The sequence below is a fragment of the Rhineura floridana genome, chromosome 3 (genome assembly GCF_030035675.1).
Source record: "Rhineura floridana isolate rRhiFlo1 chromosome 3, rRhiFlo1.hap2, whole genome shotgun sequence".
NCBI lineage: Eukaryota > Metazoa > Chordata > Lepidosauria > Squamata > Rhineuridae > Rhineura > Rhineura floridana.
Window position 1 is genome coordinate 57,648,490 of NC_084482.1, and position 20,507 is coordinate 57,668,996.

Here is a 20,507-nt window from a genome sequence, read left to right on the forward strand (position 1 = left end):
CTGATGCTTGATTGGGCCAAATGCCATCAAGGGACAGCAGTGCAGCCAGCTGAGGATACAGTGGATCCTGGGTCAACTCAGTCCCTCCTCCTTTCCAGAATGCCTTGATCTGGGATGTTTTCATGGGCTTCTGCTGGTGAGAATCCCACCTGCTTTCAGCAGGTGGAACAGAGAGCTCCACAGGGGAGGAGTGACACATCACTCTGTGGGCAGCAACCTTCATCTTATTTACCTCCCAGTAGCCCTAGCATGGTGGAGCAGGAGTTTAGATTGCAGCCTAAATGTCCATAGGTTTGAAGCCGGATAATTTTCTGAAAATGCCAGGAGAGGAATGTGGTTTAAGTAAAAGGCAAAAACTGACAACAACTTGTGAATTCATAGTTTTACAAAAAGCTGACACCAATGTAGGGGCAAACTACATATTACATGGAGATGTGTGTTCATTTTAACCATGAGGCTGTGGATTTGAGAGGAGGACTATCTGGTAAGGTGGGAGATAGGGATGCTGCCAGCCTTTTTTCTACCCCCCCCCCAGCTGCTCTTCCCCAGTATGTCTCTTTGTGCCTAAGGACAGGAAAGCATTGGGGGAGATATCCTGAGTGGGGAAATGACTGGCACATAACGAGTCCAGCCCCACTCATCTACTGTCTTACACTCAAATTTCCAGCCTCCCAAGATTACTTTTCATTAAAAATAAACAAATGTCAGAGTTAAGCTATAAACATCTACATATGACAGCCCCCTTAGGCCTGCTTCACACGTGAATTTTTTTTAGGCATACCCCTAAGACAGTCTTTCACAAGTGGCACTCTCCAGACCTTTTAGACTGCAACTCCCATCAGACCCTGCCAGTACGGCCGATGGCTAGGGATGAGGGGAGTTGTCATCTAAAATATCTGGAAGGCAACAGGTTGGGGAAATTAAGATATTTTAAATGTATCCCTGAAAATGCAAAGTGTGAATGTGACAGATTTGTGGTTGTAACATGTATCATACATGTTAGAAAAACACCCATTAGTAAGTTAAAATAGGCTTTGGGGCACAGGCTTGGATGAGCTACTATGCAATGTGTGAAATGGTCCACAGATACCTCTAACCATCTTCTCAGCATTTGTTCATTTCATATTCTGGAATTCCTCTCAGACTCTTACTTCCCAAAGCTCTAATTTCTGAGAATCCGTGGCTCTATTTCAGCTCTACAGCTGCAAGCAGCTAGTTCTGCAAAATAATTAGTACCCCACATCAAAATGTGCATCCAGACAGTGGAATAAGGCCCAAATGAGTATCATGATGTGAAGAGTTATGCACATCCAGATTAACATGGATATTCCTTATTAGCTATACAGGTAGAAGCTTCCGCCTGTGGACCGCCCTTGCTTGATCAGGGAGAGTGGTAGGATAGGTACTGCCAAGTCACACGAGTTCTTTATGAATGCAAAACCAAGAGTTAAATTTAAATTACTACAAGACGCCAAAGAAAGAGGAGGACTGGGATTACCAAATCTGAGACTTTATTTTGCTGCCTGTTGTTTAGTCTGGATAAAGGAATGGATTTTATTGAGGAATAAAAGACTATTGGATTTGGAGGGCCATAACCTGAAGTGGGGATGGCATGGATATCTATGGTATGACAAAGTAAAAGTAAATGTAGACTTTAATAATCACTTTATAAGACGTCCTCTGTTGAAAATATGGAATAGATATAAACCAAGGTTCTATTCGAAAATACTATTATGTGTCTCAAGTCAAGAAGCTTTTTACAGAAGAGAAATGGCTGGAAAAGAGAAATGGTTAACTTATCAAGAACTATTAGAAAATGTACATGGAGAATATATAATGAAAGAGAGAGAACAACTGATAAAGGAAGGATATAGTTCTCAATGGTTTGCCTATTTACAATTGTTAGAAAGATATAAAATGGATAAGAAAATGTATGGGTTTGAAATAAGTAAATCTAATTTTGAAATAGGTTTGTGTACAAATGATGAAAATATAATTGCAAAAATGTATAAACTCTTGCTGAAAATGGATATGGAAGAAGAACAAGTAAAAGAGTGTATGGTAAAGTGGGCAAAAAATTTTGGTTATAACATACAAATGGATCAATGGGAAAATATGTGGAAAAAAGGCTTGAGATTTATATTATGCTATAATCTTAAAGAAAAATTCTATAAAATGATGTATTGTTGGTACATGACTCCAGAAAAGTTGTCAAAAATGTATAGTAATGTTTCTAATGTTTGTTGGAAATGTAAACAAGAAGAAGGATCATTTTATCATATGTGGTGGCTGTGTAAAAAGGCAAAATCATTTTGGGCACAGATAGGTAGGATGATGCAAAAAATTCTAAAGATAAATATTCAGTCAAAACCAGAATTTTTTTTATTGGGTTTTATGGATAAGCAAATAGAAAAGAAATATGGAAGAATAATATTATATATGATTACGGCAGCAAGATTATTATATGCACAAAAGTGGAAAATGGAATCAACACCAACAACGGAAGAATGGCTATTGAAATTAATGGACTTAGTAGAGATGGATAAATTGACATGTTTACTTAGAGAAAAATCGACAGACACATTTCTTAAGGAATGGAAGCCTCTCTTAGACTTTTTGTTGAAAGATCAAAATAAAACGATGATATTGGGATTTGACGATTAACTAAGATAACCTATGGAGAAAAGTGATCCTGTATGTATATATTAAGGGACAGGTTTGATATATATTATATACTTATAGCTGATCTGTGACAAATCGGAAGTCAACTATTTTTTTTTCTTTTGTTGTATTGTTATGTTTTTGTTGTTTGACTTTGTTTTGTTTGTCTTTTGAAAAATTTGAATAATAATAAAAAATTATAAAAAAAAAATGAATGCACAACCAGGTTTCGTGATGCCTCTAACCATCTTCTCAACATTTGTTCATTTCATATTCTGGAATTTCTTCCAGAGGAAAGACTCTGTTGAAAATCACATTTAAAATTGGCTGTATCCTCTAAAATAAAACTTCAATTCCAAAGTAATTTAGGATTCTGTTTAGGAAGCAGAGGACAAAGTCAATCTGATGTCCAGGGGGGAAAGTCAGGCTTGACAGAACTGGAAGCCAAAGTCTTTGATTCACCCTTTGACGATGAACTGCACGGACATAGACCTATGGAAAGTGAGTCTGACTCAGGGGTCTCAGTGGGTCTTAGATCCCTTACTTTTTTGGGAGCAGGGTTCTGGCATGGCCCCTATGTTTCCAGCATCCTACAAGCCAATCAGCATGAAAGGGGAGTGTGTTAGCCACTGAGAAGAGTCTTCTAACATGCTTCCTTCTCTTTTCGTGCTGATTGGAGCCAATCAGAGTGAAAGGAGGCGAGTCAGCCACTGAGAAGATTTTTTTCATCCTCTTTCATGTTTATTGGCTACTAGGGATGTCTGTTATTGTGGGAGAAGGCATTAACAAGGATCTCATTCTCAACCCCGCAGCAAAAAAAGTGGGGAGGGCAGAGACTGTGACTAACATGATGGGACCCTGCACTTCTGAATTTGCCACTACACTACTGGTCTGTCTTAAATCAGTGACCATAAATGATGACCATGTTATCACTTTCCAGTAATAGAATGCAATCCATGATGATATTTTTCATTGTGGTCGTATCAACTGTGTGTTACAGCAGACATATTTCTAAACAAAACCACTCCATAATACGACCAAAATTTCTAAGTAAGGGAAGACACCACCATCTAAATTGTATGGGAAAGACTATATTAAAAAAAAAAGCCTGCAATTACAGGACTTATTTCATGGTATAGTTTGCATATTTCATGATATGTTGCTCACAAGGTAGCTATTACAAAATCAAATATAAATGATTTATTAAGGTAAGCAAATAGTTTTGTGGCATTTGGCGAATTTGTGGACGTCTGCTGCAATCACTGTAAAATGCAAAAAGAGGACAACAGCTGGTAAACATGGTTTCACTTGCCTACATTACTTAAGCCAACAAGTGGAATCACTGAACTCCATTCAGCAGTGTGCAGATCTCTCTGCTAAACAGCACACACAGAAGTGCTCCCCCAAGATCTGCCAGCTTTGTTGCCCTTGTAGCGCTTCACAGCTTCATTTAACAACAGGCAGGACAAACATAGCTAAGCGGAGCAAGGCATAAAGGAAGAGGTTAACGTTAATCGATGCTGTATGGTATGATATTCCACCCAAGGGGCTAAGAGCAGAACCAGGATCAAGCTAATGAGATCAGCCTTTGGGGTTCCTCTGCTATAGGGAGAGTCTAACTTTAACTACTAAAGTACAGAGGGCTCTACTTACCTGCTCGTGATACTCAATCCCCATGCTGAGGGTATTGATCAGGATAGCTATCATGATCCCACGGCCAAAGTACTTGCTATCTACAATCTTCCGAAATGTCTTGCAAATCACCTTCCAGAAGGCTAGGCATTTTAAAGTGTTTCTTCCCCGGGCTTTCCAACGCTGAGGATCCCTCTGATCGCTATAGTGAGCATCCTGAGTGAATTCATATACCCCATCGCTGTCAGAGTCTCCCATTTCATGGTCTGTCAGCTCTGGATCATTAACCAAGGTCTTCATGCAGTATGGGCAACTATCTGGGTTGCAACTGTTCTCAGGTTTCCCAGACTGGCTGGAAATCTTGCAGGAACTTTGACAAGGACCTGAAATTATGACAAAGACACATTATTTCACCATCCATCTTGGCAATCCCTTTCTGGAGCAGCCAAACTACTTAACAACATCAGTATCCATTTGTAGCCTTTCAAAGCTCAATAATTTTATACCAGAAATATGGGGAGAACATCTGCCTCTCTTGAGTGATTATATGGAAGGGGGATACATCTAGATTACTGATTAGATTTTTTAAAAACTGGCAATTTTTGAAGCTAAACAGAACCAATTTTCTCATTCTCCAGCACTGCTCAGAAAGGTCAGTCCCAATTTAATGAGAACCGAAGTCAAGTCAAAGAGGGCAAGGGGTAGGAGGATAGAAATACAGAAGTGGCACATCAAGTGAGGCAGAGGGGCTTTTCTCTGATGGGAAAACTGGACATTATAAGTGTATATACTGTTGCTGAAAATGGTAGTTTCTCCCTCCCCTTCCATAACTTCAAGAACTCATTGCAAGCTATGAGATCGAAATGGGCTGTGTTTCCCTGTGTCCCCCTCCCCGTTAATTGGCAGCCAATGATGTGGAGCATCACAAGATAAGCTAAGTTCTGCTAGGTATTATAGATGGGGAAACTACTAGACACAATCTCAGTTGCAGCCAGTGTGTTTGTTGTCACTCCTACTTAGGTCCCGGGCTTACCCACTAGTGAACAAAGATGCATCAGCCGGTAAGCTATTCTAATGAGTGCAGGCTGGGTTTCATTCGAAAGAATCTCTATGTAGAACAGGTGTAGGGAACCTTTGGTGTTGCTGAACTACAACTCCCATCATCCCTGGCCGTTGGTCATGCTTGCTGGGGCTGATGGGAATTACAGTTCAGCAGCATCTGGAGGGCCAAAGGTTTCCCACACCTGGTGTAGAAATTAGGTCAATTCTGCTTCTTTGTAAAAAAATCTCCCTAGGCAAGAACTTGAAAGCAGCTTACTCTACATAGCAAGAGATCCATGAATGGCTGCCATCCTAACTATGGGAATGCATTAGATATCTCAGCATGATTCAGTATAAAGAGTAGAATTATGTTGTAGTATTTAGATATCACAATGACATTTGTGTGCATGTGAGCTGACAGAGAAAATGGGTCAGAGGCTTGCGGATTACACAATTTTACAATAGGAGTTCCATTTTTTAAAATGCATTTTCTTGAATATTTCTGCAAGAGGCATTTAGGAAATCCAAGGCTATCTGCAAAACTCTACAAAATATTAAAGTTTAGAAATGCTCTCCAACTTAATTTATCACATCTTCTTCATACAGAAGCTTCAGTTATCTATACCTGGGCATAGGCCTGGCGCTAGCACATGGCCAGGTAGGGCACTGGCGCGAGGGCCCAGGATCTCACACAGGGCCCCAGGGGGCCCTCCTGGGATAAGCGCAGGCCAGCAGCAGAGAAGGGAATCAGCGGGTGGCTGTGCAGGCAAGCCCACCAGCTCTACATCAGCAGAGTCTGTCCTGCTCAGCTTCATTGCTTCCAGAGAAGAGAAGCACCAGGACGGTTGCGAAGAAGCTGCCCCACCTGTCATGAGTTTCAGGCAAGGGAGGAGGGGTGGAACTTACTGGCCTGTTAGCAGCAGAAGTGAAGCAATGCTGAGGGGAGGAAGGCACTGAAAAAGAGCTTAACTATGTCTTTCTAATCTCTGCTCAAGAGTAAGTCCTGCTCAGTAGGGATTTCTCCCAGGTAAATGTAGTTACGATTGCAGCCTAAGAGTGGGCTGTGGAGCTTGGGACAAAGGTAAGAAGTCTTTCCTGGTTTTCTCAGGCTGCAATCCAATAACGTCTACTCAGAAATAAGCTCCATTGGGTTCAATCGGAATTACTCCCAGGTAAATGCATTGGATTGCAGCCTTAATTACGTAATAGTTATTGCCTCACTACCCCCTCATTCCCTTTGCCCCACTGATCTGAGAGAGAGAGAATGTGTGTTAAGAGCTTCCCTCTCCTTTTATAGGCAAACTTCCATTGTTCAGGTCTGTCCTGGGGCTTTTGTATATGAATTCCCTCTCTTTCCCCCCACCACCTCCCCACCACCCGAGTTGTAGCTGGGAAGCTGCTATTATTATTTTCATTTATATCTTTCCTTTTCTATAAGGAGCTCAAAGATGGTTCTTCCCCTTCCCATATTATCCTCTCAACACCCCTGTGAGGTAGGTTAGACTGAGAGACAGTTAGTGGCCAAGGCCACTCAGCAAGCTTCATGGCTGAGCAGGGATTTGAAACCAGATCTGGCAGGAGGTCCTCATTATCATGTGTCTCTTTAACTTGGAAACTTGTACATTTATGATGCTTAATGGTAACACGGCATGTTTAGAAACTAATCGTTTGTCCCTAGAAAGGCCCCCTTTTCAGTCCTTCATACAAAGCGCTATGTTAGTAATACTAATAGCATTAAATATCCACTAGTGCTGAGTATTTATTCTGCACTAGACATCAAAGGTGATTCCTGTTATTAGACATTTTTATGAGGGTTTCTGAGGCATACTGGAGTATCGTGTTGCATCTGTGTTTATATGGGTCTACAGTATCTGAAGGGTTCTCTGCATGTAAGCCCTATAATGTAGAGGTATCCTTTAGTGTCATTTTTGTACACTATACACACTTAACATATAGGTGAAATTTAGCTGAATTATTGTGAATGCCTTTTTTTAGAAATGGAATTTTAACATTTAAAAAATAGTATTTGCTTAAAAGGGCAGCCTTTCGTCTACTGTGCTGTCCTTGGCTTGCCCTGGTGCTCTGATATAACAGTGCCACGTGGCAATAAAGATGTTTAGGATTAATTCTAGAATGCCTCTAATATCTCAGCGCATTTGGGTAAGGTGTGAATGCAGGGAAAGGGCCATTGCAGCATCTGCCTTGCATGCAGAAGGTCCCTCAGGTTCAGTCCCCAATGGCATCTCCAGGTAGGAGAGGTGCCACCAGGGACTGGAGCTGAGAGACCTTCTGGGAAAGACTCTTTCCTGAAACTCTGGAGAGCTGCTGCTGGTCAGTGTAGACAGTACTGGGCTAGATGGACCACTGATCTGCCTCAGTATAAGGCAGCTTCCTGTGTGAGTAGAAAATCCTGGTGGAAAATTGAAATGTTTGTCTGAAGTGCTGTTTTCAAAGATCTTTGCAAATGACAGGAAAGGATGGTTTCAACCCCCCCCCCACATACTTTTTTGTCTGTGAAAACATTAAAGTAGAGCTGCCAACAGAAACAGAGAAAAATGAGGATTATTTCTCAGTACATTTTGTGGAAGATTCCAGGCCCTGGTACTATTCATATAATCTGCCTATCATTAACATGGCAGAATAAGATCTTAGGAGCTGAGGCCTACAAAATAGGTAAATTTACCCCAACAAATTAGAATAAATCAAAAGTTTGCTTTTTTATTTTATAAGAGGAGGTTGCAATATTGGCGAATATTTGTTTTCTTTGAAAGTAGTGGGACCACAAGGGAGGAGGAATGTGCTTTGAGAAGGAAAGGGAGGAGAGAAGGCCCCACTGATACCCTGTGCTGAACGGCCTCCAGAAACCTGGAGCTGGCCCTGCCTGGGCAAGTACAACTCTATGGAGCAAGGCCTATCAGGTCAGAATGGTCACTGCATATCATCACTGCAAGTCAACACTCTTCAATTGCTGTATTACTCTACAGTTGGGGCAGGCGGGCGGGCAGGCGGGCAGGCGGGCAGGGGGACACACTCTAAAACATTTATATAGCAATACAATTGATCCTATTACATCTCACTTCACTTCCTTAAGTGGGTGGGGAGATGGTAAAGTATCCTCTGAATTTCTTCATTTTAATACCAACCTCACCCAAAGAAGAAAATCCCAGATTCTGCTCATTTCCACACCATAATTTATTGACCTGTATGCAGATCTACAATTCTGAGACTGTCTGCTGACTAACTTTGAAGCTGAAAAAAGGACAAGTGATAGCTGCCCACTGCCAACAGTTCACAGCCGCCTCATGACACATTTGGCGATTAAGGTAAAACAAAAAGCAATCAGCTCTTCTAGCACCTGGAACACTAGGAGCTATAATTACAGACATTGCTGCAACCAGCAAGCTGCTTTTGTGCTCCTGCTGTTTGCTGATACTTCAGCATTAAAAGCTTCCCCCTAACCATACCATTCTCAAATCATTTGTTGCAATGGCTGAGGCCAGCTGACAGATGGTCCCCCCTCAACCACCACCAGACAACAAGGATAAGCAGAGCCTCCAGTTGGTGCTGGGTACAACCGAATGAGGAGTTTGCCTCCACAATGCACCCCTGACTCAGTGACAATGCCCCTCTCATTTCAAAACCAGCAGGGGAAACTCAGATCATAAGATTTGGGCTGCTTCTCTTGTGGATCTCTCTAACGTTAACCATTACATTCCACTCTCAGCCTAGCTGATGTGCCACAGAAAGAAGTACCATGCCACACTGCACATCTGCATATATAAATACTTGCAGGTGTATGGCTGATTATCAAAACACTCCACATTCAGATTGGGTACTTCTTGCAAGTTACATGACGCACAGCCTGGTCCTAAGCATGTTTACTTGAAAGTAAATCCCACTGTGCTCTATTGAATTGGATGCAGTGCACTCCCAAGTAAGGCTGCATAGGATGGCCACCTAAGAGGTCAGCTTCCTAAGAAGTTAAGGAAGAATTACTGAGAATATAGACACATGTAGGAAATAGATGCAAAGATAAGTCCATATCTAACTAAAAAGCCTTTGAATATTTGCACATTTTAAATGACAAACATAAGGGATTAGGAACCTGTGGTCCTCCCGGATGTTGCTGGACTCCATTTCCCATCAGTCCCAGCCAGCATGGCCAATAGTCAGTGATGATGAGAAGTACAGTCCAGCAGCATCAGGTTCCCCATCCCTGACATACATGAATAAACTCCTTTCTTTCCTCTCTCATTGCTGTTAGACAAATATTATGGCAACACTAACTTTCAGAATAGTGGAAGAACTGCTCCAATTAAATAGGAGGACTACAGACCACTACCCGGACAGCAGATGGACAAAGTATGAAAGCAGCACTTGCATCTCCCAAACATAGGAAGGCCAAGAGAAGGCTGCTTAGAGCATTGGCCTTCAACTGGTGGGCTGGGACTTACTACCAGGTCATGGCCTGACTTAAGGGGGGTTGTAACAGCAGCACTACCTCTGTATAAAAATGTGGTAAACAAAATAAGGAAAGAGATCTCAAATGCATATTTGGGTTAAAGGTGGGTGTCTGAAAACGTTGAAGACTACTGGCTTAGAACAACCAGGTCAGATCTGGAATGCCTTTTTCATGCTAGTCAAACCTTCCAGTTTACTGGGGGCATGGAACAGTCTGTTTGCTACCAACATGAATTTAATTAAAATGTTACTTTGCTTACCATTGATTTTTAAAATAATGTTCTAATTTTTTATTTCCTCATCCCCGACAGTTTGTCAAAAGCAAGTTTTGGTAACTTCAGCTGAAAGACTAAAAGTGGGGTGGGGTGGGGTAAGACAGAAATCAACACACCCAAAATGAATTCTGTCTGATGAATCAATTTTTCTTAGATCCATATAGATGGATGGGTAACTAGTTCTGAACTGAGGACAAGCCAAATTGTCCAAGAATCACATGGGAAGGCAAGATAGGGATGAAGAGCAGCTCTGCCTTCCATCCAAATGGTATCTAATGGATGACACCCAACCTCAACACTTACCAGTGCTCTGTGTCTCCAATAGTTTTTGCATTGGGCTATATGGTCCTGGCGGGATATTAAGATTCATCAAGGTGCTAGCCCCTGGATTCAGTGTGCGCTCTCCTAAGCCTTTTTCTTTCAGCAGCTCATGGGAGTTACTTGGGTGCACAGTAGGGTAGACCTTGCTGCCAACCACAGTCCTGGGGAGCACCTCTGGTCCTGGTAAGCTGAGACCAGGCTGAGGCGGGAGAGATGATCTGCAGCGAATTGGCTCAAAATGACAGTCCGCATGGTAGATGCTGTGAACAGATTCACTGTTGCTGGAAGCAAGGTGAGGATTGGCTGTTTGAGGGAGCATTAGCCTATTGGCACCGTTGTGAAGTGAGCTGGTTTCCACGTCACTAATTTCAGGACTGGCACGTGGTGCTTGTAGACTTCCATTGCCCAAGTGATAGTGGTGGTGGTGGTGGTGGTGATGGTGAATGAGATGATGCACTGATGATCTTTTCCGTGGTCGACGTTTGCACGGCTGCTTCTCTGTGCTGTTCTTGCTGCCTGGGCTTGAGAGAAAGCCCATTCTCACCCCTGTTGTTCGATAGACTTCCACCAGTTGCTTGCTGGCCTTACGGAGGATGTAGACGAGATATTTGAGAAGTTCATCGTAGCAGCTCCCTGGCTCTGAAAAGCTGGCCAGAGTGCTTGCATTGGAGAGGTAGCGGATTCGCTGCTCCTTCATCAGCTGGCTCTCTCGCTGCTTGGTCTCTGAGAACTGAGTTGCTATGACCACTAAGCAGAGGTTTATCATGAAGAAAGAGCCCACCTATAAAAGAAGGAGGTGACATGATTAGTCCTAAACTCGGGGAGGCAACCTGGAACATGTGTGTCTGAGAGAGAGCGTGGGGTCATCACAAGCAGTCTTCAAAATTAGAGCTGAGCTGACATTTCTCAGGAGACTTTTTTTTTCCTGAGGACTTTTCTGAGATTTTTCTTTTTCTTAGCCCCCTAGGAAAAGAAAGCCACTTCATGGAATTTTCTACACCACTTTTTTGGGTGTGTGTGTGTGGCAACTGCTGTTCCTACCCCCGAACCACCACCCATGCCCTGAAGCAATACTAGGTTAAGCTGTCAACACAGTTGATGCTGCTGCCAGTGGCATTAAAGAATCAAGAGACTGTGGTAGTACCACTGCTAATGGAGAACCCGACACCCAAGAAACTTGGAAAAATTCTCCTCACCCTCGAGAAAGCCCCCCCCCCCCAGTCTCTGCACACAAATGGAGTGGTGAATTTCAAGGGGCCCTTTGGACATAGCTCTGTTCAAAACCAACTTAAAACAGCTCCAAACAAGTATTACCTCATCAGACAATGAAAAACAAAAATCAGACACCAAACACCTTAATTATAAGTCCCTGGCTGCCGCCCAAAGGTACAGGACACAGCAAACATGCTGAAGCTAAGCAGGTGTAAGGTCTGATCAGTGCCTGGAAGGGAGTCTACCTAGGAACTCTACAGAAATGTAGAACTGTACAGAAATGCAGGGCTGGATCCAGATTTAGTTTGTTCCTATTGAAAACTGTGGGACAAGTCATGAATAGCTGATCTCACTGACTCACTGGTCCCTACCTTCACATTGCTGTCTCCACTGCTCATTTGCTTGCAAGCTCCCTCTGGGCTCAGACCATGCCACTGCCCAGAGGGACAGGCATGGCAAGTGGAGATTGCTGCTCTTTCTCTTTCCTCTTGTCATTGCCCCCACACTTGATGAACAGAAGGCAGTGTCAGCAAAGAGGAGAAGCAGGGGCAAGGAGGTTCAGGGGCCAGCAGTGGGCCTTTTGTTGGGCTGTTGCCCAATAATACCAACTCTATTGTTGTTGTTGTTGTTGTTGTTATATCCCACCCTTCCTCCCAGCAGGAGCCCAGGGCGGCAAACAAAAGCACTAAAAACATTGAAACATCATAAAAACAAACGTTAAAACACTTTAAAACAAAACATCTTTCAAAAAGTTACTTTAAAAAAGCGATCAAAACATCATCTAAGATTAAAAACATTTTAAAAAAGAAAGTTTAAGAACATATTAAAAATCAGTTCCAACACAGATGCAGACTGGGATAGGTCTCAAAAGGCTTGTTGAAAGAGGAAAGTCTTCAACAGGCACCGAAAAGATAATAGAGATGACGACTGTCTAATATTTAAGGGGAGGGAATTCCACAGGGTAGGTGCTGCCACATTAAAGGTTCGTTTCCTATGTTGTGCAGAACAGACCTCCTGATAAGATGGTATCTGCAGGAGGCCCTCACCTCACCTGATGCCAACCCTGCCACCAAGGCAAAGCCCTCTCCTCTTGAATGTCTCCAGATTCTGTAGGGATGGGTGTGACATTAAATTCTGTTGGCATTTAAAGCTGAATCTGTCAAATCCACACTTTCTGAAACAATAGGAGAACCAAACTTCTGCAATCCTTTGAAATTCACACTGATCTAAATTTTGTGATGCGGTTCTCCAACCAAACATTGTTTACAAAAATGCATCTATTATTTATTTATTTCTTATTTGATTTATATCCCGCCCTTTCTCCCAGCAGGAGCCCAGGGCAGCAGACAAAAGTGCTAAAAACACATCAAAACATCATAAAAATAGACCTTAAAATACCCCCAAACAAAACAACTTTAAAAACGTTTTTTAAAAAAGCTTTAAAAACAACTTTTAAAAAGGGTTAAAAAACATATTGTGTTTTTTGAAACAACATATTAAAAAGCAATTCCAACACAGACGCAGACTGTTAGGGGAAGGTGTGCACAAAGCAAATATATTGGTGAAAATAATATACAAAAATGAATTACATTGGGAGAAATTGTTTGCAAAAATGGGTACATTAGTCCAAACTGCATACAAAAATGTATTAATTCACACTAGAAATCTGGAAAATTCACACACTGCTGCAGAAATAAGAACTGAATTTAAGATAAGAAAAATGAGAAATTGTCGGAAACCAACACTGAGATCATTCCATCCATAAGACTCTGTCATTCAGACACAGTTATGTATACTAAACTATACTGATGTCCTCATACCCAGGAGTCACTTGGGAAGTGTGCCTGTGTCTAGAAATTACAACATGGGAAGTGTCTGACAACAAAGTTTAGTTCCATGTAATACAAAACATAGCCCCAGACTCAGTCAACTGAAGAGCAGCCACCGGCACATTCTCTGTGTGACTCATTCAGGGTGGGAAGTCTTTCCACGTCAGTTTCCTCACCTCGGGGACACCCACTCCTCAGCGGACATCAGAGCTCAAAGCAGAACAGAGATTTATTGTGACTTAAAAAGGTTTCTCTAATTTTTGCCTCTCGGCAGGTAGTGCTTACTTATTATCTCAATTAAGTAGGATTTCTCTCTCTTTCTCTTGTCCCATGTGCATTCACTTTTCATGACAATTTTTTCCCTTGCAGACGGGATTGGCAGCTTTGCAAACAGATCTCCCACTCTCGAATTGCGGAGATGCTACTAACCAACAACAACAGCTGTCTGTAGCAAAAGATTGGATATTTTACTCTGAAACAGGCTTTTCATTTGGGAGCGTTTTTAATAGGTCATGATCATTATTAAGTCTGAATGTTTTTAAAAGGATCCAGTAACTAGTCCCTTTTCCTGGCTGCTTGAAATCGACAGATCTACGATCCATGCATACCATAGCAGCAGTACAAAAAGATCCTGATTCATTTTGCTTCATTGAGGAGGAAAGAAATATATACACACTTCTCATACCTCATCTGCTTAAATATGGGGATGCAGGGTAGTTCTCCGTGCATTTACATTAGCTTCTTTAAGACTGTGTGGCTGGGTTTTGCCTGGAAGGCCAACAGGCTCACCTGGCTGATTACACTGCGAGATGTAACATCTGGCCTCAGTTATCCATGTTTGGTGACATCCATGTTAGACTACTGTAATGGACCAAACATGAAGTTGTTATGAAAAGAGAAGCTAGTGCACAATGTGGCCGCTAGATTACCGACAGGGATAGGACTTCATTAACATATTATGCCTCAGCTATGCCACATTGCACCTGTTGCTATTTGGGGAAGCTTAGGTGGGCAGATGTGACAAGGAACACTTTTTACCATCTTCAGTGACCTTATGTAGAGAGGTCTAATCTTGCCTCAGCTATCCATGCATTTGTCATAACCAGACTGGATTACTGCAATGCGCTCTTTGTGGGGATGCCTTTGAAGACTGTTTGGAAACTTCATCCGGTACAGAATTCAACCTTCCATTTGCACTGGTTGCTAGTGCATTTCCAGGCTCAATTCAAAGTGCTAGTTATGGCCTTGAAAGCCCTGGATGCTTTGGGACTAGGTTATAGATCACCTGCACCCATATTAACCTGCCCTGAGGTTGGCATTGGAGGGCTTGGTGAAGTGCCCACTGGCAAAGATGATCAGGTTGATAGGCCCCTCAAATAGAGCCTTCTCAGTAGGGGCTCCACAGCTGTGAAGCATATTCAGGAGGACTCATCCTTGTCAGTGTTTAACAGGGCCTTGAAAATCTATTTTCCCCCCAATGGCCTTTAAGGCTTAATGATTATTCAAGTGTTCTGCTGCGTCTTTATTGTTTTATTGCTAGTTTATCATTTTATTTTTAGAGTAGGCACGAAATGAATATTTGTATTATTATACATTGCAATGTTATTGTGATTTTAAATGTTGTTGTAAGCCACTTTTTCAAGCTCTCTTGAAAAATGGGATATGAATCTGCTAAATATAAAGTCAGAGCACCCTAGCGAGGGAGCCTGCTCCAAGAGCTAGAGGGAGCCCCAGCTGATGAAGCGTCAAAGTGAGTTAAGCAGCAGAGCGAGTTTGGCAGCAGGGCGAGGAGGCCAGGGCCCCCCACTCTGCCCGTCTGTTCCCTGACCTCAACTAAACCGCAGTCTCCAACCCATTGACGTAATAAACCTTAAACAAAACTATGCAGGTAAGAAGCCAGCAGGGGTGTGGGGGCTTTCCAGTGTTTTGCACCGCCTGCAGCATGTACGACTATCTGCCTGTTGGACAGAAGTCGTGGGTGTGCTCTTGGTGCAATGAGCTCCTGGCTCTCCGGGAACGACTTCATTTCCTTGAGGCCAAGGTGGTGGACCTGGAAAAGCTGAGAGAGGCAGAGAGGTGTGTGGAGGAGGCCTTCAGGGACGTTATAGCTGTGTCCCACTCCAACGATGATAGCTCTCCTGCTATCATGGACAACGATGGTCTCGGGGAAGGAGAGCATCCAGCTGAGGAAGAGGGACCCATTCCTTGGGGGATGAGCAGCTATCCTCTCGTGCCGAGGATATATCTCCAGGGGGTGGAGGGATCCTTGTAGTGGGTGATTTGATCATTAGGAACATAGACAGTGGGGTGTGTGATGGGCGTGTAGACCGCAAGGTGTTTTGCCTGCCTGGTGCGAAGGTTGCGGATATCGCCCGTCGTTTAGATAGTTTGGTAGACAGTGCTGGGAAGGAGTCAGTGGTCGTGGTGCACGTTGGCACCAACGACATGGGGAAATGCAGCCGTGAGGTCCTGGAAGCAAAATTTAGGTTGCTAGGTAGGATGCTGAAAGCCAGGACCTCCAAGGTGGCTTTCTCTGAAATGCTACCGGTTCCACGCGCAGGACCAGCCAGACAGGCCCAGCTTCGCAGTCTCAATGCGTGGATGAGATTTGTTAGGCACTGGGGAACATTTTGGGACAAGCCGGGCCTGTACAAAAGGGACGGGCTCCACTTGAACCAGAATGGAACCGGACTGCTGGCACTTAAAATTAAAAAGGTAGCAGAGCAGCTTTTAAACTGACTGAGGGGGGAAACCCGACAGGAGCTGAGAAAGGTCCGGTTTGGAATAAACCTCCCCCCTGGGATAAAAACCAAAGAAATGATGAAATTTTAAAAGGGGTAGGCCTAGAAGTAGGCATTGTGAGAGCAGGGGCACAGGATATAAATTCAGAAGAGCAAAATTACCACAGGCCTAACCACAAGTGCCAAAGACACTTGAAGAGAGACACTGCTTACAAGTGCCTGTACGCTAATGCTAGGAGCCTCCGAACCAAGATGGGAGAACTGGAGTGCTTGGTCTTAGAGGAGAGCATTGATATAGTGAGCATAACGGAGACCTGGTGGAATGGAGAAAACCAGTGGGATACGGTTATCCCTGGATATAAACTATATCGGAAGGACAGGGAAGGACGTATTGGTGGCGGAGTCGCTCTATACGTGAAAGAAGGCATTGAATCCAGCAAGCTCGAAACCCCAGAAGAGGCAGACTCCTCCACAGAATCGTTGTGGGTGGTGATACCGTGCCCCAGGAGGGACTTAATACTGGGAACGATCTATCGTCCCCCTGATCAAAATGCTCAGGGAGACCTTGAGATGAGATATGAAATTGAGGAAGCATCCAAACTAGGAAATGTGGTAGTAATGGGTGACTTCAACTACCCGGACACAGACTGGCTGCATATGTGTTCCAGTCATGACAAAGAAGCAAAGTTTCTAGATATTCTAAATGACTATTCCCTAGATCAGTTGGTCATGGAACCGACCAGAGGGACGGCAACCCTGGACTTAATCCTCAGTGGGGACCAGGACCTGGTGCGAGATGTAAGTGTTGTTGAACCGATTGGGAGCAGTGACCACAGTGCTATTAAATTAAACATACATGTAACTGGCCAATTGCCAAGAAAATCCAACACGGTCACATTTGACTTCAAAAGAGGAAACTTCACAAAAATGAGGGGATTGGTAAAAAGAAAGCTGAAAAACAAAGTCCAGAGGGTCACATCACTCGAAAATGCTTGGAAGTTGTTTAAAAACACTATATTAGAAGCTCAACTGGAGTGCATACCGCAGATCAGAAAAGGTTCCGCCAGGGCCAAGAAGATGCCAGCATGGTTAACGAGCAAAGTCAAGGAAGCTCTTAGAGGCAAAAAGTCTTCCTTCAGAAAATGGAAGTCTTGTCCAAATGAAGAAAATAAAAAAGAACACAAACTCTGGCAAAAGAAATGCAAGAAGACAATAAGGGATGCTAAAAAAGAATTTGAGGAGCACATTGCTAAGAACATAAAAACCAACAACAAAAAATTCTATAAATACATTCAAAGCAGGAGACCATCTAGGGAGACGATTGGACCCTTTGATGATAAGGGAGTCAAAGGTGTACTAAAGAACGATAAGGAGATTGCAGAGAAGCTAAATGAATTCTTTGCATCTGTCTTCACAGTGGAAGATATAGGGCAGATCCCTGAACCTGAACTAACATTTGCAGGAAAGGATTCTGAGGAACTGAGACAAATAGTGGTAACGAGAGAGGAAGTTCTAAGCTTAATGGACAATATAAAAACTGACAAATCACCGGGCCCGGATGGCATCCACCCGAGAGTTCTCAAAGAACTCAAAGGTGAAATCGCTGATCTGCTAACTAAAATATGTAACTTGTCCCTTGGGTCCTCCTCCGTGCCTGAGGACTGGAAAGTGGCAAATGTAACGCCAATGTTCAAAAAGGGATCCAGAGGGGATCCCGGAAATTACAGGCCAGTTAGCTTAACTTCTGTCCCTGGAAAACTAGTAGAAAGTATGATTAAAGCTAGATTAACTAAGCACATAGAAGAACAAGCCTTGCTGAAGCAGAGCCAGCATGGCTTCTGCAAGGGAAAGTCCTGTCTCAGTAACCTATTAGAATTCTTTGAGAGTGTCAACAAGCATATAGATAGAGGTGATCCAGTGGACATAGTGTACTTAGACTTTCAAAAAGCGTTTGACAAGGTACCTCACCAAAGGCTTCTGAGGAAGCTTAGCAGTCATGGAATAAGAGGAGAGGTCCTCTTGTGGATAAGGAATTGGTTAAGAAGCAGAAAGCAGAGAGTAGGAATAAACGGACAGTTCTCCCAATGGAGGGCTGTAGAAAGTGGAGTCCCTCAAGGATCGGTATTGGGACCTGTACTTTTCAACTTGTTCATTAATGACCTAGAATTAGGAGTGAGCAGTTAAGTGGCCAAGTTTGCTGACGACACTAAATTGTTCAGGGTTGTTAAAACAAAAAGGGATTGCGAAGAGCTCCAAAAAGACCTCTCCAAACTGAGTGAATGGGCGGAAAAATGGCAAATGCAATTCAATATAAACAAGTGTAAAATTATGCATATTGGAGCAAAAAATCTTAATTGCACATATACGCTCATGGGGTCTGAACTGGCGGTGACCGACCAGGAGAGAGACCTCGGGGTTGTAGTGGACAGCACGATGAAAATGTCGACCCAGTGTGCAGCAGCTGTGAAAAAGGCAAATTCCATGCTAGCAATAATTAGGAAAGGTATTGAAAATAAAACAGCCGATATCATAATGCCGTTGTATAAATCTATGGTGCGGCCGCATTTGGAATACTGTGTACAGTTCTGGTCGCCTCATCTCAAAAAGGATATTATAGAGTTGGAAAAGGTTCAGAAGAGGGCAACCAGAATGATCAAGGGGATGGAGCGACTTCCTTACGAGGAAAGGTTGCAGCATTTGGGGCTTTTTAGTTTAGAGAAAAGGTGGGTCAGAGGAGACATGATAGAAGTGTATAAAATTATGCATGGCATTGAGAAAGTGGATAGAGAAAAGTTCTTCTCCCTCTCTCATAATACTAGAACTCGTGGACATTCAAAGAAGCTGAATGTTGGAAGATTCAGGACAGACAAAAGGAAGTACTTCTTTACTCAGCGCATAGTTAAACTATGGAATTTGCTCCCACAAGATGCAGTAATGGCCACCAGCTTGGATGGCTTTAAAAGAAGATTAGACAAATTCATGGAGGACAGGGCTATCAATGGCTACTAGCCGTGATGGCTGTGCTCTGCCACCCTAGTCAGAGGCAGCATGCTTCTGAAAACCAGTTGCCAGAAGCCTCAGTAGGGGAGAGTGTTCTTGCACTCGGGTCCTGCTTGCGGGCTTCCCCCAGGCACCTGGTTGGCCACTGTGAGAATAGGATGCTGGACTAGATGGGCCACTGGCCTGCTCCAGCAGGCTCTTCTTATGTTCTTATGTTCTTATGTTCTAAACAAGCAAATGAACAGGCCACCGGACTTTTTCTGAGTCCTATTTAAAGCATTGTTTTTGACTCAATAGGAAGGACAGGGAAGGGTATACTAAAGGTGGTGTTGGTTTGTTTGTGTGTTTAAAAGGATATATAAACTGCTTAATGTTTCAAATAAAAAGGGACATAACTGAGTTAGAAATCCCCAAAGGGGCAGATTCCTCCACAGAATTGCTGTAATTTAGTGCTGGGAGAATACTATCATCCTCCTGACCAAAAGATGCAGAGTGATCTTGAGATGAAGAATGAAATCAAGGAGACATTCAAAGGAGGAAGTGTTGTAGTAAAGGGTGACTTCAATTACCACATATAAGGAAAGATACCACCAGGGCAAGAAGATTCCTGCATGGTTAACAAATAGAGTAAAGAGGCAGGAAGATTTCCTTCAGAAAATGGAAGTCTTGTTCAAACAATAAGAACAAAAAAGAATGCAAACTTTGGCAAAAGAAAGGCAAGTGGACCATAAGGGATTTTAAAAAAAGGATTCAGTGAACACATTGTTAGAAACAAAAGATACAACAAAAATTCTTGAAATATATTAGAAGTAGGAAATTAGCTAGGGAGGTGGTTGGACCTTTGGATGACATGGAAGTCAAAGATGCATTAAAGGTGGAGAAGGAGGTAACAGAGAAACTGAATGAATAACTTGCATCTGTCTTCACCATGGAAGATGTAGGAGCGATACCTGTGTCTCAACTAACTTTCTGAAGATGGGACTCTAAGGAACTGAGGCAAATAGTGGTGACCAGAGATGCAGCTTTAAGTGGTTCCAGTTGTGGAATACTCTCCCCAGAGTCGTTCTCCTGGTCCCTACGTTATTGTTCTTCCAGTGCCAAGCAAATACCTTTTTGTTTTCATGAGTTCTTTTAGATACAGTTTCAGTCCTGCTGATTGTTTTATTCTGCTTTTATGATTTTGTGGCTTTGGGTTTATTTTTGTAAATTTACATGTTACTTATTTTATTATTTTTCTAGTCTGACCTGGGTATATGATTGCAGGGTGGTATAAAATACTTTAAAAACAAATGAACAAGCAAAGTCTTGACCCAGTTGTGGCAGGAGGGGAGAGG

The 20,507-nt window shown here is 42.9% G+C and overlaps 1 protein-coding gene across 1 annotated transcript in view; it reads right to left on the bottom strand.

Annotated features, from left to right (window-relative positions):
- Positions 1-20,507, bottom strand: part of CACNA1G (calcium voltage-gated channel subunit alpha1 G) — a 270,527-nt gene that overhangs the window by 210,830 nt on the left and 39,190 nt on the right. Inside the window, exons 7-8 of the mRNA XM_061616021.1 lie at positions 10,374-11,172; positions 4,315-4,676 (exon numbers count right to left, since the gene is read on the bottom strand). Of these exons, the coding sequence (XP_061472005.1) occupies positions 4,315-4,676; positions 10,374-11,172 (1,161 nt within the window). The remainder of the gene's footprint in view (positions 1-4,314; positions 4,677-10,373; positions 11,173-20,507) is intronic.